The following is a 27,755-nucleotide window of genomic DNA, read 5'->3' as shown; positions in this document are numbered from 1 at the left end:
GTGGCCCTAGAGCCAGTGCACCCAGTGGACAACATCCCACAAACACATCAACAATTCAACTAAAGCCCCACCAGCATGGCTCAGTGGTTGAGTGTCAACCTATGAATGAGGAGATCATGGTTCAATTCCCCACCAGGGCACATGCCCAGGTGTGGGCCCAGAAGGTGGCATGAGGGAGGCAGCCGGTCAATGATTCTCTCTCATCACTGATGTTTCTATCTCTCTGCCCCTCCCCCTTCCTCTCTGAAGTCAATAAAAATATAATTGTTTTTAAAAAGACTGATATCTAAAGAGTATAGTATTTCTTTTTAAGGTGATGAAAATGCTACAAAATTGACTGTTGTGACAACTGTGCATATACTAAAAACAATTCACTTTAAGTGAATTTTCTCTTAGTAAAACCGTTTTTTCTTTTTTCCTTATTTCTTCAGGAAAGCTGTTCTGTTTTTGTTTTTGTTTTTTTAATATATTTTATTGATTTTTACAGAGAGAAAGGGAGAAGGATAGAGAGTTAGAAACATCCATGAGAGAGAAACATTGATCAGCTGTCTCCTGCACACTCCCCACTGGGTATGTGCCTGCAACCAAGGTACATGCCCTTGATCGGAATCCAACCTGGGACCCTTGAGTCCGCAGGCTGATGCTCTATCCACTGAGCCAAAACGGCTAGGGCTTGTTTTTGTTTTTTAAAAGAGGAACAAACTACTGACACATGCTAAACATTGGTAAACCTCAAAAATATTATGCTAAATGAAAGAGGGCAGACACAAAGGGCCACATACTGTATGGTTCCACTTACATGAAAGGTCATCTTTGCGGGAGAGGGGAGGTGGAGAGAGAAATGACAGGTGGTTTGGGCAGACTTCGTTCCTGTTCCCGTGCCAGATTAGCTCCACTCCAAGAGACCTCTCAAATGACAACCTAGCAGGAAGATGGTGTGAGCTGAATGAACACGTGGGTGTGGCAGGGGCCTGGCGGGGACTCAGCTCTAGCCACACTTGCCCACTGTCCTCCAGCAAATCACCTGCTGATAACTAGGGAGCAAAGTGTAAGGAGAAAGGAAAAAAAGTAAGCCAAGAGGAGACCTGGGAGACAGAACATACTGCCTTGGAAAGTCACCAAGCGAGAGCTCGTCTTCATTCCTCAGAGGTACCTCTAGTGCCCTCCCTCTCCTCCTCGCTCCTAGGCCTTCCGCCGAATCTGCCCACCCTCACTCCCACCATCTCTGCGAGAGCCTACCCCCGACATCAGTCCACGTGCAAGCGTACCCCGGCCATGCCGCTGTGCGCCTGCCCAGAGGCCACCCGAAGCCCAGCGCGGAGCACGGGCGCAAAGGCTCTGTGAACGGAGGGCGAGCCGCACCGCGCAGCCATCCGGCCTCTAGGGGGTGCCAAGCGAGCGTGGCCGGCAGCCCCGGCCAGCACCGGTGCCCGGATCTCGAGATCCGGTGAAAAAGCAAGTCTCCTGGTTACAGGTTCCGGATCCCACGGGCCACCAGACGCCTGCCAGCTCTGGGCAGCCACACCACCGCCCCTGCGCCCCTGAGGTAACGCGAGAACCCACGGGGTCTGGATTCTGGGGAGTTGCGAAGGGAAGTCCCAGCTCAAGGGCGGGGGTTGGAGGGCGGAAGACGGCTGGGACGTGCTGTCAGTGCCCATGGACACTGTACTTCCTGGTCAGCGTCCCAGCTCCCCACTTCCCCAGCTCCCCCACTTCCCCAGCTCCCGGCGCCCTGCACCGCCCTCGCCCATCGGGCGACTAACCCGTCTCTGGGAGGAACCTTCCCTCTCTCCACCCTTGGCTTCCCCCGCAGGTGAAGCCTCCATGGAGCGGCTCCTGGCCCAGCTGTGTGGCACCGGCGTGTTGCAGCCACTTCCGGTGTGGGAGGGGGACACCACGGGCCACTGCTTCACCCAGCTGGTACTCAGCGCCCTGCCCCACGCGCTCCTCGCCGTGCTCAGCGCCTGTTATTGGGGAACCCCTAGGTGCGTTGAGACGGGATGCACTTACCTCTGCCCGTGGGTGCCTGCAGATCTCTCCCGACACCCACATCTGCGCGACAGTGTAACCAAGAATAGTGAGGTCTCTGGAGCAGGGCCAACGTACGGTAGAATAAAATTTGAGCATACCGCGAGGTTTAAATCAAATAATGCATTTAAGCATATAACGCCCGTACATGGCACATTCTAAAAAAATACGTTTTTTTGACTTTTGGAGAGAGGAAGGAAGGAGAGAGGTAGAAATTTGGATGAGAGAGAAACATCAATCAGCTGCTTCCTGCACGCCCCCTACTGGAGTTGGAGCCTGAAACCCAAGCATGTGCCCTGACCTGGAATCCAGCCAGTGACCTCTTGGTGCCTGGGAGGGACGCTCAACCAATTGAGCCACACCACATTTTTAAAAGCCTGATGCAAGGTAGAAATAATAACTTTTGTAGATTTTTCAGATGTTCAAATACAACTGTCATGAATTATTAAAGGTTGACTTTTATTCAAATATAATCACCCTGATCTGCTGGACTTTTTAAAGGAAACCTGAAGCATTTTAAAATACAATTAAATTTTTTCAGTAACCCACCCCCTACCAACAAAGGAAATACAGCACAAGGACACACGGTTAAGGTGAAGGGCTGCTTGAGGTCCCTCTGCATTGGAGATCTCCACTCAAAATCCTGGTCCCCAGGTCCCCTCTTTTTTTTTTTTTTTATCCTTACCCAAGGATATGTTTTAACTAATTATTATTTTTATTGTTTAAATATGTATATTTAGATTTTATTTTATTTATTTATTTATTTTTTTTTTTACAGAGAGGAAGGGGGAGGAATAGAGAGTCAGAAACATCGATGAGAGAGAAATATCAATCAGCTGCCTCCTGCACACTTCCCACTTGGGGGGTGCCTGCAACCAAGGTGCATGCCCTTGAATGGAATCGAACCTGGGACCTTTCAGTCCGCAGGCAGATGTTCTATCCACTGAGCCAAACCGATTAGGGCTTAAGTATATTGTTAGTGATTTCAGAGAAGAAGGGAGAGGGAGAGAAAAACAGAAACATCAATGATGAGAGAGAATCATTGATCAGGTGCCTTCTGCACACCCCACACACGGGATCGAGCCCGCAACCAGGATATGTGCCCTGACTGGGAATTGAACTGTGACCTCCTGGTTCATAGGTTGATGCTCAACCACTGAGCCATGCCAGCCTGGCTTCATTAATTTTTAGAGTGAGAGGAGGAGAAGGGAGTGAGAGAGAACGAGAGAGAGAGGGGGGGGGAGAGAGAGAGAGAGAGAGAGAGAGAAAAACATCAACCAGCTGCCTTCCATATGTGCCCTGACGGGATCAAACATGCAGCCTAGGTATGTGCTCTGACGGAATCAGACCCGCCGCCTTTTGGTGTACTGGACAGCGCTCCAACCAACTGAGCCACCCAGCCAGGGCTCAGCCCTCTTTGTATATGAACTATCAAGAGATTCTAATATTCACTGTTGAAGGTGTGTTTTCTGTTGCTTGATTTTTAATGCAGACAGATCGCCCTTTTTATTAAAAACATGTTTCCCATGCCAAGAAGATACAGACAAAACCAGAAAGAGTTTTGTGTTTCAGCTAAAGGAGTCACAGGAGTGATTTATACCATCCATCCTCTACAACCACTGGGAAGACTGAGAGTAGAATAGTCTGAAGCTTTGCTGAAGCCGGTTTGGCTCAGTGGATAGAACATCAGCCTGCGGACTGAAATGTCCCAGGTTCGATTCCGGTCAAGGGCATGTACCTTGGTTGTGGGCACATCTCCGGAGGGGGGTGTGCAGGAGGCAGCTGGCCGATGATTCTCTCTCATTGATGTTTCTAACTATCACTCTCTCTTCCTCTCTATAAAAAATCAATAAAATATATTTTAAAAAAATAATCTTAGGCTTCATAACATTTAGGTTATAAGAGTATAAGAGGTGTATGTCAGTCAAATTTTTATCCACCTAATAGTTCTTCAGGTGAATTTAAGGGTTATTTTAGGTAGATATTTCTGTGAAAATGAGTACTCATCCTGAAGTGGTTTATCAGTATAAAAAAGTAGGATTTTTTTTTTCTAATTAGAGCCTTCATATTTTGTATGATTTAACTCAAAACTGTTCATTTCTGTGGTGAAAGAATGATCAGAAACGATGTGGGTAGATTAGAAAGTGGATTAGGTTAATCCAGGAAGACTTCCTCGGAGAAAAGGCCCTAGGTTCCCGGGGAAAGTGGGGTAAGAATAAGGTGCATAGGGCAGGAAAGGGAGTTGATTCCCTCCAGGAAAGTGAATTATTGGAGATATGTCTGGGCCCTGAGTCAACTATGATATGCCTCCTTTTCTGTTTCCCCTCTTATCCCCAGGAGTCCAGATTACAACCTACCATGCAGTCCCGGCTGGCGCCTCCGACTCACAGCCTCCTTCCTGCTCTCCATCGTTCCACTGTTAGACCTCCTTCCAGCTGCTCTGCCACCAGAGGCAGGCCCAGGGCCCTTAGGGCTAGAGGTGCTGGCAGGGGGCGTGGCAGCGGTGGCCTGGATCAGCCACAGCCTGGCTCTGTGGGCATTGGCTCATTCCCCTCAAGGCCACTCCCGAGGGCCCTTGGCCTTGGCTCTGGCTGCCTTCCTGCCAGCCCCAGCCCTAGTGCTCACCCTGCTGTGGCACTGCCAGCGAGGCACACTTCTGCCCCCACTCCTCCCAGGGCCTCTCTCCCGCCTCTGCCTTCTCATCCTGCAGCTGGCTTCCCTCGTGGCCTATGGACTAGGCTGGGCAGTCCCTGGGCTGCCGCAGGTACGCTGGGAGCCCCTCCTGCCAGAGGGACAGGAACCGGAGATAGCCGAAGATGGAGAGAGCTGGCTGTCACGCTTTTCCTATGCCTGGCTGACACCCTTGCTGGCCCGTGGGGCCCGTGGACATCTCCAGCAGCCCCAAGACATTTGCCGCCTTCCCTACAGGCTGCACCCAGCCTACCTGGCCCGTGTCTTCCAGGCACACTGGCAGGAGAGGGCCCAGCTGTGGAGGGCCTTGTACAGAGCCTTTGGGCGGTGCTACTTGGCACTCGGACTGTTGAAGCTGGTGGGGACCATGCTGGGATTCTCGGGGCCCCTGCTGTTGTCCCTCCTGGTGGGATTCCTGGAGGAGGGGCAGGAGCCTCTGAGCAATGGCCTGCTCTATGCCTTGGGGCTAGCCGCCGGGGCTGTGCTGGGCGCTGTGCTGGGGAATCAGTATGGGTATGAGCTACGGAAGGTGACGCTGCAGGCACGGGGGGCCGTGTTGAACCTCCTGTACCGCAAGGCCTCACAGCTGGGGCCCAGCCGTCCTCCTGTTGGGGAGGCCCTGAACCTCCTAGGCACTGACTCTGAGCGGTTGCTTAACTTTGCCGGGAGTTTCCACGAGGCTTGGGGCCTGCCCCTGCAGCTGGCCATCACCCTCTACCTGCTGCACCTGCAGGTGGGTGTGGCCTTCGTGGGTGGTTTGATCCTGGCAGTGCTGCTGGTTCCTGTCAACAAAGTGATCGCCACTCGCATCATGACCAGCAACCAGGAGATGCTACAGCACAAGGACACGCGGGTTAAGGTGAGGGGCTGCTTGAGGTCCCTCCACAATCGGAGACCCTCACCCTGCATCCCGGTCCTCCCATGCACAGTCTGAGGGAAGGAGTGTGATCTAGAACTTGAGAGCTCAGACTGGAGAAAGACATGGCTTCACATCCCAACTTGGCCACGTACTATAGTTTAATCGCCTCAGGCAAGTCACTTAACCTCTTTGGGCCTCGGTTTCCTCATCTGTGAAACGAGGACAATAGTTCGCCTCTTAGGGTCATTGTGAGGTTCCTATGAGGTAATGCTTGGTACGGTGCCAGTCACAAAATGAGCCCTAAATGAATGTGCTCCTTAGTAATAGTATTAGTTCATGCAGTCCTAAGCAGCAACCCTAGGAGGAAGGAAGTAACCTGTCTGGGACCAAATGAGGTTTTAGTGATAGAGCCAGGACCCAAATCTCCCTCCTCATGTAGGGCCCAGACCACCCCACAGCTGCCTATGGAGAAGCCAGGGGAACCCCAGCTGCCTCTTGGCGGTGGGCTCTGCAGAAGGGAGGAGCTCACGTTCCCATCAGGCCAGCTCCAGGTGTGAAGCATCTGGCTGGGTCAGTTCTGGGTTTTGCAGTGATTGTAGGTACCTCTACAGAGGGGATGGTAGGCCTGGGGGTCCATACAGAACAATTGTGAATGTATTTTTTTAAATGTATTTTTATTGATTTCAGAGAGAAAGGAAGAAGGAGAGAGATAGGAGCAATGATGAGAGAGAATCATTCATGAGCTGTCTCCTACACGCCCCCTACTGAGGATCAAACCCGAAACCCGGGCATATGCCCTGAGCAGGAATTGAACTGTGACCTCCTGGTTTATAGGTCGACGCTCAACTGAACAACACCGGCCAGGCAGTTGTCAGCATCTTTTGGCGCTAACGGAGAGGGCGCTGTCCCCGATAGCCGGTTATAGCATGAGGCCTTTTTTCCTCCTCACGACAGACGAGGTCTCCAAGGCCTTGTGAAGGCTTCCAGTGCCTCCGTGGCTTGTAGGCTGGGGATGTATAAAAGTTAGGATCCAAAGAGTTCCTCTGAGTGGGGGTGCGGAAAGAGACTGAACAAAAACTGTGCACCTATGAACGAGGACAATGGGGGGTGGGGAAAGGAGAGAGGGTGGGGTGGGAACCTGGTGAAGGGGAGCAAATGACAGGGGGAAGAGGATCACATTTGTAATAATCTGAACAATAAAGTTTTATTAAAAAAAAAAAAAAAGAATTCCTCTGGCCCTTGCCCATCTTGCCTGGGCCCCTCTGCCCAGCTAACCCCAGGCTGCGGTGTGGCCTCCTACATCTGTTTTCTCCTACCGGAATAGTTCCCACACCACCCAAGCCATGGGCCAGACTGGTGACCAGCCCGAGAAGCCCTTATCTTCTGGCTTTGGGAAGCAGTCCTTCTTCCCTCATCTAATGGGAGAATGCTTGTACCAGTGTGGTAACCCTCTGCACTGCCCACCAGTTCATCTCTTAGGAAGGTCGGGGGAGCCAGCTCTGACCTGTCCCCAGCCGGAGTGCATGGAAAAGTAAAAGACGGGGAGGGGAAGCAACCCAGGGTTGAAAAGGGTTTCAGGGCAGGACTTCCAGAAAGAGCTGAGGTGAGGAAGAAAGCCAGGGCTAGGAAGCACAGAGTATCTGGAGGCTCAGGGTACTCGGCATCCTCTACTATGAGCCTGGGGGGGACGAGGCAGAGGAGCCACACGAGCAGTGTCTCCACCTCACCCTGCTCTCTTGTTCCCGTCCTTAGCTCATAACGGAGCTGCTGAGTGGCATGCGGGTCATCAAGTTCTTCGGCTGGGAGCAGGTGCTGGAGGCCCGAGTAGAGGCCTGGCGGGCTCAAGAGCTGGGGCGACTCCGGGTCATCAAATACCTGGACGCAGCCTGTGTGTACCTGTGGGCTGCCCTGCCGGTTGTCATCTCCATCGTCATCTTCATCACTTATGTCCTCCTGGGGAACCAGCTCACTGCCACCAAGGTGAGGACTGGGGGAGGGGGCAGGGAGGACGGCTGGAGGGAGGCAGCAGCAAGAAGACTGCAGTGGAGTGGGGAGGGGCCTCAGCTGGTGGTACTGGCTGGGAAGGAGGGAGGAGGATCCCTGACTGCCGTTTCTGTTCCAACTGAGGGGAATTCTCTGAAGGGACCATTTGCTGGGGTCTCAGATATGTAACCCTTCCCTCTTGAAGGAATTCCTTTTTTCCTCTCCTCTTCCTTTCCAACTTCTGGTCAGACCCAAGCTCTGTTAGGTCCCTTTTTTTGGTCTCATTTTGATGTCCTCAGAGAGAAAAACAAAATCCATGATTCTGTTGCTTCTGCCCAGGGCCAGAGGCTTACTACTTAGAAATTCTGAGAAGGTCTGAGATTGGCTAGGCCTGCGTGCCTAAGGTACAACCTGGATCCCTGGTGGGCCATCTGGGACTTCTGGGATTCTTGGAATGGCCACCTTTGCCAGCTCTGATCCACGGATTGTCCAACCAGACCCTCAGTCCTGCTGCCGCCCTGTTCTTCCCTCCTCAGACCCGTCCACAGGGCCATCCATACAGCAGGCCTTCAGATGCTTCACTACCCTCCCCCCTCAACCTTAGGTATTCACGGCCCTGGCACTGGTACGCATGCTCATTCTTCCTCTCAACAACTTCCCTTGGGTGATCAATGGCCTCCTGGAGGCCAAAGTGTCCTTGGACCGGATCCAGCGTTTCCTCGACCTCCCCAACCACAACCCCAAGGTCTACTACAGCCAAGGTAATGGGGAGCCAGAGGATAAAGCCTGGCACAGGTGAGGAGGGCACTGCACATAGATGCTACCGAGAGAAGCCAGAGGCAACAGGGTCCAGGTAGAGCAGGTGGCCATTTCCTGGGGGAGAATCCTCAGACTGAGAAGGAGGCTGAATTAGCCCTTGGCAGGTAGATATGGGGCAGGCAAGCTAATGGCATGCCCCTGGCTTACCCTCCCCAAGCAGGTAGGTGGTGGATTAGAAGGCCAATTTGAGTGGCTTCTTCTCCTTTCAGATCCCCCCACAGAGCCATCTACAGTATTGGAGCTGCATGAAGCCCTGTTCTCTTGGGACCCAGTTGGAGCCGGCCAGGAGACCTTCATCGGGCACCTTGAAGTGAAGAAGGTTCGTTGTTGTTGGTCAGACAACCTAGAAGAGTCCCCAAGCTGATAAGGAAGATGGGGGCTCAGTGACAGATAAACAAGGATGGAGCCCAGCATAGCTAGATGGCCCTGTAGCTCTAAATACGGAGGGGGAAGACTGGAGAGGTTTGGTGAGCAGGCTCTAATTGAGGAAGAGATGCTACTTCATTGAATGTCATTCCTTCCTCACACAACTTTTACATAGTCACGTCTCTCTGTGGTCTTCAGACAGCTCACACCCACTCAGTCCAGACCAGCAAATGTTTTGTCTCCTGGATCATCCATGTCTGATAGAGGAGATCCAGTTCAGGCTGATCCAGCCCCAGGGCTGAGCACCGGGAAGAGACCCAGCAGTCCCTTCTGAAAGGATTTTGCAAATGAGATAGATAGTCCTCTCTTTACCTTGGCGAAAGGAACCCTGTGGTTCACACCATCACATGAATTCTCACAGAAGCTCTTGAAAGAGCGTTCCTGGCAGCACAGTGACGTCTGTTTCCCCCAGTCCTGAGTTTTCATGCTCCCCTGGCCCCATCCAACCCTTTGCCCCGCATCTCAACCCAGCATTCTCTGGTGGTGGCTGAACTGTCTCCACCACATTTGGCTCAGGTTTCTGGCTTGGGCTGTGTGTTTTGTTTTTCCTCTTAGTTCAGGCAAGATAAGGCTGGAATTTTTCAAAGGAATTTTACTAATGTGTCAGTTGGGGCTTTTTTGGATGTAAGTTGTAGAAACGTACTGGAGCTACCTTAAGCAAACAAGCATGTATATAGTAAGGATATGGAGATGAATTGCAGAATCCTAAAGCAAGCATGCAACTCCGTCTCTGTAGCAGCCCAGAGCCAGGCCTCGACTTGCAGAGAGCTCTTTCCTTCTGTCTGTCTTTCTCTCTATTTGCCTTGTTTTTATCTCTCTGTGGACCCACTCTGCACTGAGCAGAAGATGCCACGGCAGAGAGCCCTCCTACTTGCTGGCTGTAGCTGGAAAAAGGGGGCATCCCCAGGGGAGGGGCTCACGTTGGTTTGTTGCCTACCCGTGGATGAGTCCATCCTGGCTGGCTGGGTAGGAGCTCTGCCTCTTCCTAGAGGATTTTTTTTCTTTTTGTTCGGGGAGATTGCTCAATGAATGTGTGTTACAGCTAACAAATGAAGGGAACACACCAGATTTTAAACTGCAAATGACAGAAATAGGCCCTTTTGAAACACTGCGTTTTGCATGGAGATACCAGAAGTCCAGCTACAAGTGGACTTAGCCAGCCCAGCATCCAGGTCCCAAAGCCTGGAGTCCCTTCCTTCCCTTTCCCCATTCTGGGAAGCCTGCCTCAGAGCTTGCCTTGGAATTTCTTAGGCTTTGTTCCTCATGGCGAATTCTTTCCCTACAGACTCCCCGGGGCCTAGAGAGAAGCCTCTGTGGGGTGGTTAGCAGCCGGGGCCTCAGCAGGGAAACCCTGCGCTTACCTGTGTGGGTTTTTTGCAGGGTCTCCTGGTGGGCGTCGTGGGGAAGGTGGGCTGCGGAAAGAGCTCCCTGCTGGCCGCTATCGCTGGCGAGCTCCACAGGTGAGCAACCTCTAGCGTCCCCATCCTCAGTTCTGCCCTCCAGCAACACTTAACCCAGCCCCTGCTATGTGGTGGACCTTTTTTAGGGGCCAGAGATGCCAAGTGAAGAAGACATAGTCCCTTTCTTGGGAGAGGTTTCAGTCTGAGAAGGGGGAAACTCTCAAGAAAGTGAGTTCTCATCATTATCACACCAGAGTTACCAGTGCTATATTAGTGAGTGGAAAAAGTGAATGCAAACATCCAGCGTCAGCTGCTCTTTGTGAATATGTGGTTGTGCAGGGAAGGGGTCCAGAGAAGAGCCGAGGCGTGAAGGAAGCTTTCTTCTTCTGTGCCTAAGTCCAGGGTAGTGGCCCTGCTCTCTTCTGAGCTGCTAAGAACATCTAGATGTGACAGCTGCCTGGCTTCCGTCAGAGAGCAATTTCCGCCTCCCTGTCCAGAAAGAGCCCACAGCCTCATTTAGGACTTCCGTGGCTGCCAATCCGGAGAGCCACGTGACATGAAGGGGATTCTGTGTGGAAGGCAGCAGTCTGGAAAGGCTTCTTGGAGGCAGTGGTTGGGCATGGAGAGATTCAGTCTGGAGCCAACACCCATGCTGCTGACCTGGCTCTCTGCAGGCTACGTGGACGCGTGGCATTGTGGGACCTGTCCAAAGGCTTTGGCCTGGCCTCCCAGGAACCCTGGGTCCAGTTTGCCACCATCCGAGACAACATTCTCTTTGGGAAGGCATTTGATGCCCAGCTGTACCAGGAAGTGCTGGAGGCCTGCGCCCTCAATGACGACCTCAGTGTGAGTCCTGGCCCCGAAGCCTCTTGGCCGCCCGTGTGCTCGTGTCCCTGACACCTCAAATCAGAGACCGACCCTGGGAGGGGGTTGCTTCCTCTCAGACATCACTTACCTAGGACTGGCCATCAGGCTTTGCTCCTCCCAGAGTGTGAGCTGAGGGAGGAAGGGGACGGGGCTCCACATAGCCACTGGGGGAACCCGGAGTCTTCTGGGGCGAGTGAAGGATTCCCCGTGAGGCCGAGATCTACATAGGTCTGGCTGGTTGTTTTTATTCAAGAGGTCCTCGCTTACCTCCCAGTGGGAAGATTTGTGGGGGGCAAGGTTACTCTAGGGAAGCCCGGAGAACCCTTTGGGTCCCCCACATTCAGAGTACTAAATTTAGAGGGGATGGGGTTCCACATTTCTCCCATGACTTCCCCACCCAACCCCCACATCCCTGCGGGACTGCCATCACCACTCCCCGGTCCAGGTGAATGTGGCACTTCGCTGGAAAGGAGGACCTTTGACTATGACCATGAGCATCCTCTGTCCGTCTATTGTTGGTTTCTTTATCAAGCATCTGTAGCAAATACCTACCAGGAACTGTTGTAGGCAGTAAGAAAAGGGAGGAGGAGCAGTGCTCTTTCCTTGGCCTCCCCATCGGGTGGACCACAGGCACGTCCTCTGAGGTCACTCGTGAGGCCACAGGAAGCTTCGAGGTGCACTCCGTGAGAAACCCTCAGAGCGTCCCATTGAATTTGCCCATCACCATCCTTGCCTGTTAGAAAAGGTGCGGCAGTGTGATGGAGTGGCTAAGAGTCTGTGCTCGTGTCCTGCCCTTTACTAGGGTGGAACAACCTTGGGCAAGGTAGTGAGTCTGACTGAGCTTTGATCTCATCTGTGAAAAGGAAATAATACCATCGTCATAAAGTTGTCATGGAGATTGCATGAAATAATGCCTGTAAAGTGCTAAGCACATAGTAAATGCTCAGTAAAAGCCAGTTGTTATGGTTTATCTCCTCTGGCTTGCCCCCACCCACCACCCCCCGCCCCAAATTCAAGACCAGTCTTTTCAAGCTCCCTGTCTCATTTCTATGCAAAGGGATAGGAAATGGGGTAGAAAGCATTGGGGAGCTTGCTCAGAGGCCTGTCCCATCAGATCCTTCCTGCTGGAGACCTGACAGAGGTGGGGGAGAAGGGTGTGACCCTCAGCGGGGGACAGCGGGCCCGGATTGCCCTTGCTCGTGCTGTCTATCAGGTAAGCTAAAGGTGGGCAAGCCCAGAGCCTTGGGAGCTTAGCTGGAGGGTGGGGGATATTTTCAGCATCTGGTTCCCCCTCACCCATGACCTGAGTTGGTGGTTCCTTGGCCACCCCATTCCCCTTTTGCAGATTCAGGGCAGAACTAAAGGCCCTTTAAAAACTATTATATGCCCTGCATTGGCCAGTGTGGCTCAGTTGATCGAGCGTTATCCTGTGTACCTAAGGGTCACCAGTTCAATTGCCAGTCAGGGTACATGCCCAGGTTGTGAGTTCAATCCCAAGTCAGGGTGCATGCCAGAGGCTGATCAATATTTCTCTCTCTTCCTCTCTCTCTGGAAAAAAAAAAAATCAATAAAAACATTTAAAACATACACAAAAAATCCTGTTATGTGGCTTGAGGCACTGGGCCCCAGCAAGGCTGAGCATTGGCCCTGGGGCACTGGCCTTGTTTGACTGGAGGGAAGTCCACCTCGGGTCTCACCTCCTTCTCTCCTGCGTGAGGGGTAGCGCCCAGAGTTCCTCTGAACCTTCTTTTGTGACTCCCTCAAGATCACGTCCTAGGCGAGGTCTGGGTTCTGGCCAGAGGGCCTGGGCCTTGGCGTCCATGGTGCCCCTGCCACTCTCTAGGAAAAGGAGCTCTACCTCCTCGATGACCCTCTGGCGGCTGTGGACGCAGACGTGGCCAACCACCTGCTGCACAGGTGCATCCTGGGGGTGCTGAGCCACACCACGCGGCTGCTCTGCACCCACCGCACCGAGTACCTGGAGAAGGCTGACCTGGTGCTGCTGCTGGAGGCCGGGCGCCTGGTCCAGGCGGGTAATGTGGGCTGCCAGGGCAGGAGGCCAGCCAGTGAGGGGCCACCTACCTGGGTGTAACTGGGGAAGAGGGACAGATGGATTGTCAAGTGCAGACTCTGCCACCCCTCCGTGTGTGGCGTGGGCCCAGTCATCTTGCTGTCTCCTGGGAGCCCCTGTCCTGCCTTCACAGAACCGATGTGAGTAACGGGAGAGCAGGAGGGAAAGGAGCACGCTGCAGAATGCCTGTGGACTGGGGACTTGGGCTTTGTGACCGAGAACATTGGGAACTTACAGTCCCTGGATCTCTGAGAACAGACTGATGTCCATGGAGAAGAGAAAGCAGTTTTAGAACAGTCTTTTTTATTAAAAAGAAAAAAAAAATCCTGAAGGATTATTATCCAGAGGGACATGACTGTCTGCAGGCTCACTGGGAGAGAAACAGGAGGAAGTGAGGCTCCCCCGGAGTGCTGGGAATTTGTGAGGCGTAAGGAGAGAGCCTGGCGGCACTGAGAGGTGACGCTGGATAGAGTGCTCACGGCGCTATGACTCCCAGGGGCGAACAGTTTCCGTCTGTGCTGATTGGGCTCCCGACTGAGGGTGGACTTAATGGTCCTGCCCAGAATTGGGATATCAGACAGAGCCCTGCCAGAGTGGATCCAAAGAGAAGGGTGGTAGGAGAGGGGGTGGGGGAGTTGACACACATTTTTAGAAAAACCTAGTATACTTCTGGAACAGTCCCCTCCTGATTTCACCTGCTACCTTCCAGGGCCTCCCTCTGAGATCCTGCCATTTGTACAAGCTGCCCCCAAAGTCTGGGCTGAGGATGGTCGCGAGTCTGACTCAGGTATGGCCCAAGGATGACAGGAAGTGGCTTGCTCTTCACCACGAGACAGTAGGCATACGATTTTTCCAGAGCTTGCCTGCCTCTCTGAAACACTGAGGTTTTCAACTGTCATCCTTCAAGCTTAATCCCCCTGACCTTGATCCTTCCAGCCACAGCACAGTCAGTACGGAGCCCAGAGAAAACAAAGGAGGGACTGGAGGTGGAGGAGAGCGCGTCTGGCCGCCTGCTGCAGGAAGAAAGCAAGAAGGAGGGCGCTGTGGCCTTCCATGTGTACCGAGCCTACTGGAGGGCCATCGGCCTGGGCCTGGCCCTGGCCATCCTGGCCTCGCTGCTCCTCATGCAAGGTAGGAATAGACCCCGGAGCCTTTATCCCACCCATAGCCTGATCTTCCAGCTCCATCACATCCTTCCCTGTGGACTAATCCTTACAAAGCCCAAGACTCACCAGGCATGGACCATAGCCGAGACAATAGGCCTGCCCCCAGTGCTGACAGAGTCCCAGAAGCCAGACAGATGCACTCTGTGGCCATCGTCGGATCTGCCCCCTTCTGCACATTTGAGATCAAGCTCCCCGCCGACCTGTGGAGTGATAGGCCAGGAAAGAAGCACACACCAGGGAGGACATGGAATAGTGGCAGGGTGGGGAGGCCCAGCAGGGTGAAGAAGGAGAGAACCAGAGTCAAGGGCAGTGGATTAGGAGTCAGGAGGTGAGTCTCACAGCTTTCTCTTTCCTGTCCCCACCCAGCCACAAGGAACGCTGCTGACTGGTGGCTCTCCCACTGGATCTCTCAGCTGAAGGCAGACAAGAATAGCTCCCAGGAGGTGTCAGTCCAGACCACCCCGGACTCTGCTGGGCTCCTCTCTGCCCAGCTGCTCCTCTTTTCCCCCAGAAGCTTCTAGTGAGTGCCTGGGGCTGGGAGCAGGCCCGGTGTTCTCAGAGTGGTTGCCAGGCGGGGAGTGAGAGTTGGGAAGCAGGTGGGGGGGAGGGGGAGAAGAGGGCTGGTGGTTCCAGGGGTTGTTTCTCTGCAGAATGAGGAGAGGTAGTGTAGGCGAGGGGAAGAGACCACCTAGTGGCTCTACTGTTGGTGACCCTCAGCCTCCTCCCCACCTCCCAGCACCTCAGCGTTCCTCCTGCCCAAAGCGGCCCCCAATGGCTCCTCCGACATCCGTTTCTACCTCACCGTGTATGCGAGCATTGCTGGAGTCAACTCCTTCTGCACCCTCCTGCGGGCAGTGCTCTTTGCAGCAGGCACCCTCCGGGCAGCCGCCATCCTGCATCGCCGCCTGCTGTGTCGAATCCTTATGGTGAGGGGGTGAGAGGGTGGGCATGGCATGTGGGAGCCCTCTTTATACTTGGGCCCCATCCTGCTTCCTGTTCCTGGGAGAATCTGGCCCCTCACAGATGAGTGCAGCACTTGACAACTTGTGGTCTGGAAAGGCTGAGAGCAGAGGGGCTGCCTGGGTTCAGACCCGGATACTTAACCCACAGCTTCCTCCTCTGCCACATGGGGGGAAACAGGAAGCCACATGGGGGGAGAAGGGAAGTGTCCTCAGAGTCAGTCAAGGGCACATGATTCTGGTCTAAAGGACTGAGGGTTGAGCTAAGCACCCTTAGTCCATGCAAAGTCCCTTTTGTGTTTACTTATTTACCTATCCATCCCTATTTCTGTATACCCATCTCCATTTCCTATATACTCCTTAAAAAGCAACAATCTATGTGTGTTAAAGTGTATCTTTTTTTGTGTGTGAAATGCCCGTTTTGTGTTCATATATTTTTTTAAATGAAATTTTGTTTCTTACAGTTTATATTTAGGGCTGTTTCTAAGATCCATTCTGGTTGCTATGTGTATATCTATTCTAGCCTACCCATAGACTTAGTATGAGGATAAATTAATTAGGCATGGAAAGTGCTTAGGATAGCCCTAGCCAGTTTGGCTCAGTGGATAGAGCATCAGCCTACGGACTGAAGGGTCCTGGGTTTGATTCCAGTCAAGGGTATATGCCTGGGTTGTGGGCCCGATTCCCAGTAGGGGGCATGCAGGAGGCAGCCAATCAATGATTCTCTCTCATTGGTGTTTCTCTCTCCCCCTCTTCCTTTCTCTCTGAAATCAATAAAAATATATTTTTAAAGGGAGAGAGTGCTTAGGATAGTGCGTGGGACATACTAAGTGCTCAATTGGCAATTATTATTAATGTTGTTATTGTTACAAAGCCCATTCTTATTCATTGTCTTATTTGGACCTCATAATTACCCTGTGAGGCAGGTATTATTATCCCTATTTTACAGATGAGGAAACTGAGGCTCAGAGTGACCGAGGCGAGGCTGTTTCCCTAGAGAGCAGGCTGTGAACCAGTCCCATGTGGGTCTGTCCAATGCCTGTCGGGAGCAGCTGCCTACTGTTCTGCCTCTCCTCCGGGAGCTAAGGAGGGGCATCTTCAGGCTGTGAAGAAATTCATTTCTCTTCCTCTGGCTTTGAGAGATACTTCAGAAAGTCCTTCAACCTAGTCTTCTGCCTTAAGATAGGACCGTTGCCCAAGGAAAGGCAGAGAGTTGGGGGATGGGGAAGCGGGTTGCCTTGGAGACTGTGCCTCCCAGCAGTAGTCCCGATGTCTGGCAGTCACTGAGCCAGACAGACTGTGCTGAGCTACTGGCCGCTATGTAAATGGCCTTTAATCCTTACCGATAGCCCTGTGAGGTGCAGTTCCATTAGTCTCGTTTTTGTTTTTTTTTCATGATTGATTTAGAGAGAAACATCCATTTGTTGTCCCATTTATTTGTGCATTTATTGGTTGCTTCTTGTCTGTGCCCTGACTGGAGATGGAACCTGCGACCTTGGCATATTTAAAAAATATATTTTTTCATTGATTTCAGAGAAGAAGGGAGAGGGAGAGGGAGATAGAAACATCAGATGAGAGAGAATCATTGATTGACTGCCTCCCGCACACCCCCCACTGGGGATCGAGCCCACAACCCAGGCATGTGCCCTTGACCGGAATCAAACCCGGAACCCTTCAGTCCACAGGCCGACATTCTATCCATTGACCAGACTGGCTAGGAGATCCTTGGCGTATTTAGATAATGCTCTAAGCAACTGACCGACCTGGCTGGGCTATTATCCCAGTTTTTGAAATGAGGAACATGGGCCTTTAAGAGATTGAGGGGTTTCACCTCTACTAAGTGGCAGAGCTGGAATCCCAGCCTCAGTCTGACTCCAGAGCCTGAATGCGGCCATGAGGCGATCTGACTTGAACCACTGCCCTCACCCTCTGTCCAGCCCTGGGCGATCAGGATGTGCCTCCTGACCCTCACTCACTGGCCGGAAGTCCCCGTGTTCTGGAGAGGGACGTAGGCATGTCTGGCACAGAGGTAGCAGAGTGGCCAGCATGGCCTTTCAAGGCTCACCACTGGCCAGAGGGACAGTCTTTGTCTTTTCTAACCTGCGATATTCTTCCTCCTGGCTCCACCTGTTCCTCCTTTCCGCTCCCAAACTCTGGAGACACTTTGCTTTCTTTTGCCCCCGCACCTCCCCCAGGGTGGCCTCCCACCCCGTTTGTGCCAGACCCTGCCCTTGCCCAACCATATCCCTTCTCCCAGGCACCCATCACGTTCTTCGACGCCACGCCCATGGGCCGGGTCCTAAACCGCTTCTCCTCCGATGTGGCCTGCGTGGACGACAGCCTGCCCTTCATCCTCAACATCCTCCTGGCCAACGCGGCAGGCCTGCTGGGCCTCCTGGCGGTGCTGGGCTCCGGCCTGCCCTGGCTGCTGCTGCTGCTGCCGCCTCTGAGCCTCATCTACTACCGCGTGCAGCGCCACTACCGGGCTTCCTCGCGGGAGCTGCGGCGCCTGGGCAGCCTCACCCTGTCCCCGCTCTACACCCACCTGGCCGACACCCTGGCCGGCCTCCCCGTGCTCCGGGCCTGCGGGGCCACTGGCAGGTGTGTGGAGCCTGCCTCTCCCACCCGGAGCGAGGGTGTGAGGTGCTGGCGGGGAGCGGGCAGAGGACCCCCCTTACGAAGAAAGGCACGTGGGAGAGAGGGGCTTCGGGTCTCCTGAGAAGGGAAGGGTGAGTGAAGGCACTAAGGGGAAGAGGAAAGAAGCAGAAGAAAGGCATGGGTGCAGAGCAGACCGCCTGTGAAAGAACACGCTGACCTCTCCGTGCCCTCCGTGAGGCCTGTGGGTGTGTTGATCAGCTCCGAGAAGAAGGCGTTCTGAGGGGGAGTCTGGGCAAGTGGAGTGGCCTTGCTTCCCCCCCTGGCTTCCCCCAGGTTCGAGGAGAAGAACCAGAGGCTCCTGGAGCTAAACCAGAGGTGCCAGTTTGCCTCCAGCGCCACAATGCAGTGGCTGGACATTCGGCTCCAGCTCATGGGGGCCGCCGTGGTCAGCGCCATCGCAGGCATCGCCCTGATACAGCACCAGCAGGGCCTCGCCAACCCAGGTACCACCCCGGGCCCCTTTACTCCCCTCAGAAGCATGCGATTCCCGTGCCCTGCCCCAGACCTCTCCCTGCGCCGTCCCCCAGCGTTCTCCCCTGCCGCGCAGGGTCCCTGTGAGTATGTGTCGTAATTCTCCTGCCCCTCGTTGTAGAGTTGAGGACACTGAGTCTCAAGAAGTGACTTTCCCAGGTGATGCTGCATCTGGTACTAGAATCAGTCTTCTGGTCTCTGCCCCTGCCCTCTCCCCCGACCCCCAGCCCTCTGCCAGGCCCACCCATCCTCCCTCAGAGCCTCTGTGGACCCACTCCACTGCCTGGCATCTAGCGTCGGTGGCCCTGGGTCTGCTGCTGGCACCTTCCTGCTTCTCTGCGGCCTCCGTTCAATGCCCGCAGTCCGCAGCTTGAGATTCTCCCGTTCGGCCTCAGTCCTCCTCACCAAGCCTCCCCTGGTGCCTGGTGTTCCTCTCCTGCCAGGACTGGTGGGCCTGTCTCTGTCGTATGCCCTGTCCCTGACGGGGCTACTCTCGGGCCTGGTGAGCAGCTTCACGCAGACAGAAACCATGCTGGTGAGCGTCGAGCGGCTGGAGGAGTACTCCTGCGACCTGCCCCAGGAGCCCCAGGGCCAGCCGAGGCAGGTAGGCCCGCACCTGTGCCCCGGGCCTGGGCGCTGGAACCTGGAAGGACCCTCCCCACTGCCCCAGTCATTCCCCAGGTTCCTTTCCACTCCTTGCCATCTTTCTCAGCTCCTCTAATGTCCCCGCATGATCTCCCCTTTCTTCACTGTGTCCCTCATCTTTGTGTCTGTTCTCCCATCTCCTTCACTTGTCCTTATTTCCCCCTTTCCTCTCACACCATCTATTTCTCATCCTTCCACTCTCCAACCCCCCTTCTCCCCACGTCTCCCCGTCTCACCCATCTCCCTCCACCTCCCACCCACGAACCCCACCAGCTAGGCACTGGCTGGCTGACGCAGGGGAGCGTGGAGTTCCAGGACGTGGTGTTGGTGTACCGGCCGGGGCTGCCGAATGCCCTGGACGGGGTGACCTTCCGCGTGCAGCCCGGAGAGAAGCTGGGCATCGTGGGCCGCACGGGCTCCGGAAAGTCGTCCCTGCTGTCCGTGCTCTTCCGGCTGCTGGAGCCCAGCTCGGGGCGCGTGCTCCTGGACGGAGTGGACACCCGCCAGCTGGCGCTGGCCGAGCTCAGGTCTGGGGGAGCGAGAAGAGGAGAACCAGACTACTGGCACAGAGAGGAAGCCTAGCCGAAAGGTTTCTGTAGACTCAGGGCAGCAGGGTCGATTCGGGGAAGGCAGCTGGGACAGCCAGCAAGGATGGCGAGCTCCCAGGGCTCGCTGTCCTCAGGTGCAGGGATGTAGCTGTGGGGTCAGGTCTTTAATCTGACCCAGGCCCACCTTTCCAGCTTCATTTTTTCTTGTACTTCCCAGTATGCACCTTGCAGTCTAGATCAATGGTCACTGCATCCTGAATCAGAGCCTCCCGGTGCTGTGCCCAAGATACTCATCCTCTCCGCCCTCAGGCTTGGCGGGTGATGCTCAGGGCACTTGAGACCTGGGCCAGTTGCCCCTGGCAACAAGAGGCCACATCTGGTGCTAAACAACTCCCCCCACCAGCCCAGGTTAGCCTAGTGTCATTTTCTCTGATGTGGAAAAGGCAGGGAGCTCTGTTCCAAAGCCTATTATTGGTCCCAGGCCCTGGCCCTGCCTTTCCTGCCTTCTCTTCTAGCTCCACATATGGCTCCTCAGGACCCAATTCTAGGCCCTCCCATCTTGACGCATCCTCTCCCTACTATTCAAACTCTCTGCCACCACGGCTGTCCCAGTGCCTGATGGAGTCTCCTGCCCTGTGTTTTGTAGCTTAGTGAGATGTAAGCTCCTTAAGGGCAGAGCGTGGGCCTTTGGCTTCTCTCGTATCCCTCATGGCACCTGCCCAGTTCTGGTAACACGCTGAACAGCAGGGGAGCTGAGTGAGGGTTATGTTCAGGGCTCTTCCCTAGGCTTCTCTGGAGGTGCTAGACCTATAGCTGAAACCTGTGCCAGGCGCAGAAGTGACCACACCTCCAGCCTAGACCCATGTCCCTCTGTCACCCAGGTCCCAGCTGGCTATCATCCCCCAGGAACCCTTTCTGTTCAGTGGGAGTGTTCGGGAGAACCTGGACCCCCGGGGCCTGCATGAGGACAGGGCCCTGTGGCAGGCTCTGGAGCAGTGCCACCTGAGTGAGGTGATCGCGTCCATGGGTGAGTACCAGGCCCTACCCTGCAGGGTGGAGGAGGAGGGAGCAGGGAGGGGGCAGAGAGAGACCTAGGACCCAGGGGCGACGATGCTGTGCCTTGTAGGTGGTCTGGATGGTGAGCTGGGCGAGGGGGGCCGGAGCTTATCACTGGGGCAGAGGCAGCTGCTGTGTCTGGCCAGGGCTCTCCTCACAGATGCCAAGGTAAGGTGAGAGGAGACATCCGAGAGGGCCGGGAAGAAGGCAGGGGCATGTGAGGGGTGGGGAGTGAGCAGGGAGAAGTCTCAGAGGACCACGTTAGTTTTTCTTTTAGAGCTGGAGGTGGGGATCTGCGGGCTGGGCTGGGCCGCGTGGGGCCCCACCAGGGGGTAGATGCCGGTGCTTGGGCAGAAGCCAAGACGAACCCTCTTCTCTGTCCTCCTGCCCACCCCCTCCACATGTTCCAGATCCTGTGCATTGATGAGGCCACGGCAAGTGTGGACCAGAAAACAGACCAGCTGCTCCAGCAGACCATCTGCAAACGCTTCGCCCACAAGACAGTGCTAACCATTGCCCACAGGTGTGCAAGCATCGGCATGAGATTCCAGTCAGGGGAAATAGTGTCAGGGACCTGGGGGTCAGAGCCCTAGAGCACATGTGTCAAACACAAGGCCCGCGGGCCAAATCTGTCCCGCCAGGCCTTGCAATGTGGCCCGCACCGCGCTGTCATCACTGCACTCCGCTGCATTTCCATCACAATGACAGTTTATGACTGTTCAGTAAACCATTCGGCCCTCGATTTAGGCTGGATTTTAGATTTTGGCCCCTTCTCTGATTGAGTTCGACACCCCTACCCTAGAGATTCCAAACTTCCATGAACCTCAGCTCCTCATTCTCATAGCACATTGTCTGAAGGCATCGGTAGCCCCCAGCGCGGAGCCGGGTAAAGCGTGGGGGCAGGACTGTGCTGTCTAGGGAAGGAGAGGAGGGAAGGTGGGTCAGCTTCCTGCTTCAGGGCAGCGGTCGCCAGCCTTTCAGTTCACCGACCACCTGTTGGCGACCGCTGCTCTAGGGTGTTGCCCTCCATCCTCCACTGACCACCTCCTCTCCCACAGGCTCAACACCATCATGAACTCTGACCGGGTGCTGGTGCTGCAAGCTGGGAGGGTCGTGGAGCTGGACTCCCCTGCCGCCCTGCGCAACCAGCCTCACTCCCTGTTCCAGCAGCTGCTGCAGAGCAGCCAGCAGGGAGCCCACTCCTCCCCCTGAGCGCCCCCCCCCCCTGTCACCCCTATCTTACCCTCTGCTGGGTGGCTGCAGAGCTGTTTGTTTACATTCGCCTCCATGGCTCTACCTCACTGGCACTTCCTTGGGGAGGGGGGAGGTGTCATGGGTTCCTCTCTAAGAACCAGGCTGAAGGCAAAGTCCCAAGGTTTCCCCAGAAACAGGCCTCTGCTCAGCCCTCTTCAGTGACGCCAGGCAGTTTTTTCTGGAAAAGGAGTCCACGTACAATGCCATAGTTTTATTGAATAAGATTCCCATCTTACATTCTGTGTATTAAAAAAATAATATTTCTTGTGTGAAGCTGCTGAGGGGAGGCAAGTGAGGACGGTTCCAGTCTGAAGGGCAGAGCAGGTGGAGGCGGCACGAAGCCCCACCCCCGTCACAGTGCCGTGGTCTTTCTGGGCTCAGGGGGCAGGTCAGGTGGCAGGGGGAGCCCCGCAGGCAGCATGCTGACCTGACATTCTTGGTCCTGGCGTGCCGGGGCGTAGTGCGGTGCCGAGGAGCAACAGGGCCCAGGGGGACAGATGCCCCGGCGCCAGGCCCTCAGGGTCAGCAACACCGTGGACAGGACCAGCGTGGCAGTGAGGGCCCCGAACACCACCACGGCCACCAGGCTCGACTCACCTAGCCTGGCCTCTTGCCTACGCACTACCTCCTTCACTGAGATGCGCAGCAGGCCAGCCCCTGCGCTGTGGGGGGCAGGCCCCGTGGCAGGCACCACCAGCGCCGAGGTGGGCCCCAGGGGCATGTCTGCCACGGTGGCAGGGTCTGGGTCAGGTAAGACGAGCTCACAAGTCTTGCCGCCATAGCCGCTAGGACAGAGACAGTCGAAGTCGTGGACCCGGTCCCGGCAGCGGGCCCCTCTCTGGCATGGGCGGCTGGCACAGTCATCCAGGTTGATGGTGCAAAAGCGTCCAGCAAAGCCCTCCGGGCAGAGGCAGAAGAAGCGGTTTATGCCATCCAGACAGGTGGCGCCGTTAGCACAAGGCCTCATCAGACAGTCGTCCACGTTCACCTCACAGTAGGCACCCACAAAGCCTGCCAAGCAGCGGCACGTGAAGTTGAGGGCAAAGCCCTGGTCGTCCTGGCACTGGCCGCCATTCTGGCACGGGGAGCTGGGGTGGAGGTGGGAGAGGGCTTTGATACAGACTCACACCTGCAGGGCAGCCTAGGTCAGCATCCTGACCACTGCCCAACCCCCTTCCAGCAATGTCACCTTGAATCACATCACCTTGAATCAATATCTCCTTTTAAGATGGAAATGGAAGTAGCATTCGGCTTCCACATTGTGAGGGTTAAATGAGATAACCCAACGTCAAGCAGTTAGCATGGCCCAAAGGCAAGGCTGAAGGCAAGTGTATTATAACCTTGGTAGGCTCTTAGGCCCCACACAGAAATGAGGGCAGGCCCCGCCCTACAGGCCCTTTTCCCTATGCACACACTGAGGCAGAAGGCTGTGTGTGGGGGACATCCTTAGGGGCCACAGGGGCAGCTTACCTGGGAGGAGGAGGGGAGTCCTAGGTCCTCACACTCCCCCCCGCCCCCAACAGCCAGAGCAATCACACATCGATCTGTTACATCTCCAGTTCCTATAGATTTTTGTTGAAATGGTCCCGATGGTATAAAAGGGACACTGGCAAGCTGGGGTTTTATCCTCTGGTGCCCTCAGTGGGGCTTCTGACCGTCAGCCCTGTTACTTCACTGCCAGCCTCTCAACAGTCCTGCCTCCTGTCAACAGATTCCCACCTAACCTTGAACTCACCCCAGGGGGCCATACTCACCCAGCCTGCTCACAGGGTCCAGTCTTGCGCTCACAGTCCCGTCCGTGGAAGCCTGGTAGGCACACACAGTGGTACTCGCCGCCCCCATCATAGACGCACTGGCCTCCGTTCCGGCAGGGGGACTGGGTGGTACAGATGTGCTCATCTATAGAGGAGACGGAAGGTTCTGGGAGAGCCCCTTACATCTGGCACCCAGACCTGGCCAGAACCCTCCCTCGGGCTCAGTGGGTGCAGCTCATACTGCAGACCCACCCAGGCTGGTATGTTTGGTGGGGTAAACAACACTGAATTCGGAATCAGGAGGCCCCTGCCCCTGGCAATGTCCATCCGTCTCAGTAACTTCAAGCAAGTTGTAGCTCATCTCTGAGCCTCAATGTCCTCATCTGTACAATGAGGACCGTTTCCGCAGCCGCCTTGCCCATCTCATGGGGTTAGGGTAAGGGCCAAGTGAGGCAACACATAGGTATGGAGGCTAAAATGATGAGCTGCTGTGCATTTGAGTTTGGGGGCTGGACACAATAAATAGTGGATGTTTTCCCAAGGCACATGGGGTCTCCAGACCAACAGCTGCCCTCTCTGCTCCCCTACCTTTGTCACAGAACTTGCCCGCCCAGCCACCATGGCAGATGCACTGCCAGGGCTGGTGGCAGGAACCATGCTGGCAGCCAGGCATCCGCACACAGCGCTCACAGTGCGGCCCCTCCCAGCCTGGGTCACACCTGATGGGGAGAAGCACAGGGTCAGGGCTCCAAGCGAGGTGGGAGGTGGGGGGAGGAAGTGGAGGCAAGACCAGAGCATTTCAAAAACAAGAAGACATGACAGTCCCCAGGGGAAGCAGGCCCATCCGGATAGGTGTGGGCTGTGTAGGGTCATGTCTGTGGAATCAGATCATCTGACACCAGCACTCAAGTGGTTCTGCACTTTGTCTAATCCTTGTGAGCCTTAGTTTCCTCATCTGTAAATTGGGAATGCATTTTCTGGGGATGTGTCGAGGAAGGAACTAAGATGATTATAAATACTCCCAGGATCAGTCCTGGCATATCTGAGACTCAGAAATGTGTGTTGTTTTTTAAAGAGTGCCCTTGATTCCAGGGCAAAAGCCTGACCTGTGTGTTTTCTTAATCCTCACCCAAGGAATGACGATATTTTTTCCATTGACTTTTAGGGAATGTGGAAGGAAGGGGAGAGGGGGAGAGAGAAACATTGAAGTGACTTAGACACGTCGATTGGTTTCCTCCCACACAGGATCTGAAGGGGGTCAGGGATCAAACCTGCAACCCAGGTATGTGCCCGTGACTAGGAACTGAGCCCATGACTCTCCAGCAGGCCTGCACTCTAACCATTGAGCACCCTGCCAGGGCCTGACCTATTTTTTAAAAAGCCCTCCGTCCTTGAGTCCAGAACACCCCCAGCCCCTCCAGCAACTTGCCCTGACAGGTCCATCCAGACACATTTCCCTCCTGCTACTGAATTTGCCCCACCCTCACCCCAGTGAGTCAATTACTCAAATTCATCAAGAAAGATACTCTTGCCCTAGTTGGTTTGGCTCAGTGGATAGAGCGTCGGCCTGTGGACTGAAGGGTCCCAGGTTCGATTCCAGTTAAGGGCACATGCTTGGGTTGTGGGCTCCATCCCCAGTGTGGGGCATGCAGGAGGCAGCCAATCAATGATTCTCTCTCATCATTGGTGTTTCTATCTCTCTTTCTCTCTCCCTTTCTCTCTGAAATCTATAAATATATATATATATATATTTTTTTTTTTTTAAAGATACTCTTTCATAAGGTCATCTTCCCAGCAATCCTCCAGCAGCCTTTCTCTTATAGGCCAAACCAATTCTCTTTATGCCTTTCCTATCTCTCCCTTTCCTCCAGGCTCCCAATCTCCAAACTCTCTCAAGTTCCAGGCCTTTCTCCTGGTCTTGAGGAGGAATGTTTCAGAATTCTTGGGTCAGATTTGGGTGAGTGAAACAGTGGGGAGCATAAGCTGGAAGAAGGAAGAGTCAAGGCGAAGGTGAAGGAAGGCTGGCTGGTCTGCCCTGTGTGCTGTGGGGGTGGGGGTGGGGTGGGGTGGGAAGGAACAGTAGGGTGTTAAGCCCCTGGGCACCCTGCCCTGTTGTGGGTGTGAAGGACTGGGAAAAGAGGAGCAAAGGGTTTAGGAGCACGTGCTCAGAGAGGTACCTGCAGGAGCCGTCAGGATCACAGCAGCCGTGGGCCAGGTCACAGTGGGAGCTGCAGTCATCGGCTGCAAGAGATTGATTGATGTGGGAGGGGTGAGCCCTGCCCCTGAGATGCTGGGCTCGGGAGGGTGCGGGGCCCCAGCAATTGGGTGGGCTCAGCTCTGGGGCAGAGTCCCCAACAGACAGACACTCCAAGGGATGGCTTGGGTCTCACCAACCCCGCGGGTCCGAGCGGCTGCAGTGCCGTCTCCGGCCGGCAGAGGTCAACGTGAAGCGGGGGACGTGGGGAGGCAGAGGGCCGCGACCTGCGTCCGGGGTGCGCTCACCTACGGCGTGCCGAGCCGGGGCCCCCAGGACGCACAGCAGGCACATGAGATGCAGGCAGCGGCAGCCGCTGGGCATGGTCAGCGCCGGCCCCGGGGAGGACGGACGGGTGGACGGCCGCACGTGCGGACACCTGTGGGACGACGCAGGCTGGGAGACGGGCGGATGCGGAGAGAAGCGGCACGGATTGCGGTTCTTAGCGACAGGAGCCGAAGGGGAGCGGGGCGTCCGGACAGAAGAAGGGGTGAAGGCAGGGCGGGGAAGGGTGGAACCGATGAGGAGGGGGGTGAAACGGCCCAGAACCAGGCTCTGTGGGAAGAGGCAAAGGAGGGGCGGCGTGGAGGGGCCGGGGCTAGGGACGCCCAGAACGGAGGGGTCCGTGGCGGTGAGGATCGCGCCGAGGGGAGGCCTGGAGCAGGGAGGGGACGCGGGGTCTGGTTCCCAGCAGCGAGCGGTCTCCGACCCCACTCCAGGCTCCATCCAGGACCGGCCCCCTTCCCGTCTCAGCCGCGCCGGCTTGGCCGCGCCGCCCGGCCCGGAGCCCCCGAGCGCCCCGGTCCGGAGCGCCCCGCCCTCGCGGTCCTCACCTCGGGCTGCGAGGCGGTGCTCCGGGCGCCACGCGAGGCCGGGTCCGACGGGCTCCGCCGCGGGGCCGCCCCTAGCGGGCCTCGGGGCCGGGCGCCGAGGCGGCTGCCATGCGAGCCGAGCGCTCCGGAATCTGGGGCTCCAGGCGATCGCGAGCGGCGGCGGCGGCGGCTCCTCGTGCGCGCTCGGGCCGCCTGCCAGGGGCGGCGTGTGCCGGCCGATCCCTCCTCCCGCGCCCTCCCCGGCCCGCCGCCGGCCCGCCCCGATCCTCCGCGCCCGCCGCCACCCCCCGCGGCGCCCGGCTCACGCCTCCTCCCGGAGCGCGGCGCTCGCCCCTTTCCCCGCTGCCGCTCTCTTCCCCGGGCCCCCACCCTCCGCTGCCACCCAACCTATCCGAGCCTCGCTTTCTCCTTCGGAGGGAGGAAATGATGGGAATCTACATGCAAAGTGCCGGCCAGATGTGCGCCGCCCAGTGACTCTCCCATCTCGAACCCCAGCTTGGCTGCCCTGGCCTCTCGCCCCCGCCCCACCTCCGTCCTCACCAGTCCCGCTCCTCCGGTGGATCCGGCACGCGCTCCGGGCGGCGCCGCCCCCGCCCTCCTCCTGTCACCCAGCCCACGCCTCCGCCGTGAGGAAATCCTCCATCACCTGCTTCGCTTCAAATGGCTGCGCCTCTCCTCCGCTTCTCTCTCTCCGCGCCGCCGAGCACAGCCTTCTAGGATCAGCGGCGCCTAAGGATCGGCCCCACCCCCACCCCATCTCTATCCCCGCCGCCCTGTCCCTTCCCGTGGCCGCTATGGGACGCCCCTCTGGCCAGGGAATGCCCCTGACTCTGTAGATGTACCCCACCCCCCACCCCCCGCACCCCAGTTCCTTCTCCTGTACCCGGATCACATCCCTTCTTGAGCTCAGGCTAATCGGCCAAAACCAGAGCTCTGACTAACCGAGTTCGGTGCGGGGAGTAGGGGGGACTATTGTCCAGGCTCAGGGCTCGGAGACACCTGTGCAAGGCGAG

General features: G+C 55.9%; 2 protein-coding genes across 14 annotated transcripts; one reads left to right on the top strand and one right to left on the bottom strand.

Annotated features, from left to right (window-relative positions):
• The first annotated feature begins 1,386 nt into the window (after positions 1–1,386).
• ABCC10 (ATP binding cassette subfamily C member 10) lies at positions 1,387–22,182 on the top strand. Of its 7 annotated transcripts, XM_045572664.1 has the most exons (22): positions 1,553–1,675; positions 1,814–1,985; positions 4,366–5,578; positions 7,331–7,558; positions 8,166–8,322; positions 8,590–8,699; positions 10,187–10,266; positions 10,881–11,052; positions 12,188–12,286; positions 12,917–13,106; positions 13,854–13,931; positions 14,081–14,275; positions 14,677–14,830; positions 15,047–15,236; positions 17,527–17,870; positions 18,201–18,370; positions 18,842–19,002; positions 19,317–19,570; positions 20,473–20,618; positions 20,718–20,815; positions 21,058–21,170; positions 21,706–22,182. In XM_045572664.1, exons 1-22 carry the CDS (start codon positions 1,657–1,659, stop codon positions 21,857–21,859), a joined length of 4,497 nt encoding a protein of 1,498 aa, XP_045428620.1. In that variant the 5' UTR covers positions 1,553–1,656; the 3' UTR covers positions 21,860–22,182. The 7 variants fall into 7 exon arrangements, 5 of the variants coding, with proteins under 5 accessions (XP_045428624.1, XP_045428620.1, XP_045428621.1 ...); XM_045572668.1 differs by lacking the exons at positions 1,553–1,675; positions 4,366–5,578 and adding an exon at positions 1,387–1,546; XR_006739966.1 differs by lacking the exons at positions 20,718–20,815; positions 21,058–21,170; positions 21,706–22,182 and adding an exon at positions 19,828–19,999 and having other exon boundaries at positions 20,473–20,602.
• Positions 22,106–27,406, bottom strand: DLK2 (delta like non-canonical Notch ligand 2). 7 transcript variants are annotated; one of them, XM_045572670.1, is made up of 6 exons: positions 27,389–27,406; positions 26,158–26,288; positions 25,833–25,896; positions 24,244–24,374; positions 23,656–23,800; positions 22,106–22,989 (listed from the first exon to the last, which is right to left on the bottom strand). In XM_045572670.1, exons 2-6 carry the CDS (start codon positions 26,231–26,233, stop codon positions 22,254–22,256), a joined length of 1,152 nt encoding a protein of 383 aa, XP_045428626.1. In that variant the 5' UTR covers positions 26,234–26,288; positions 27,389–27,406; the 3' UTR covers positions 22,106–22,253. The 7 variants fall into 7 exon arrangements, with proteins under 7 accessions (XP_045428626.1, XP_036270108.1, XP_036270109.1 ...); XM_036414215.2 differs by lacking the exon at positions 27,389–27,406 and adding an exon at positions 26,743–26,877; XM_036414216.2 differs by lacking the exon at positions 27,389–27,406 and adding an exon at positions 26,743–26,871 and having other exon boundaries at positions 26,158–26,350.
• Between the last annotated feature and the right edge of the window lie 349 nt (positions 27,407–27,755).

This window comes from Pipistrellus kuhlii, unplaced genomic scaffold (assembly GCF_014108245.1).
Source record: "Pipistrellus kuhlii isolate mPipKuh1 unplaced genomic scaffold, mPipKuh1.p scaffold_m20_p_5, whole genome shotgun sequence".
In the NCBI taxonomy this organism is placed as follows: domain Eukaryota; kingdom Metazoa; phylum Chordata; class Mammalia; order Chiroptera; family Vespertilionidae; genus Pipistrellus; species Pipistrellus kuhlii.
Note: the sequence above shows the minus strand (reverse complement) of the source record. Positions and strands in the feature narration are given on the sequence as shown.

Bases quoted from the DNA above. Each gene is read 5' to 3' on its own strand.
- ABCC10 (XM_045572664.1), top strand. The intron at 5,579-7,330 runs GTGAGGGGCTGC...TCCCGTCCTTAG, and splicing joins ACAAGGACACGCGGGTTAAG to CTCATAACGGAGCTGCTGAG. The intron at 8,700-10,186 runs GTTCGTTGTTGT...GGTTTTTTGCAG, and splicing joins GGCACCTTGAAGTGAAGAAG to GGTCTCCTGGTGGGCGTCGT.
- DLK2 (XM_036414214.2), bottom strand. From the start codon at position 26,635: ATGGAGCCTGGAGTGGGGTCGGAGACCGCTCGCTGCTGGGAACCAGAC. The intron at 25,897-26,157 runs GTGAGCGCACCC...AATCTCTTGCAG, and splicing joins CCCGGCTCGGCACGCCGTAG to CCGATGACTGCAGCTCCCAC. The intron at 23,801-24,243 runs GTAGGGGAGCAG...TCTCCTCTATAG, and splicing joins GGGCAAGTTCTGTGACAAAG to ATGAGCACATCTGTACCACC.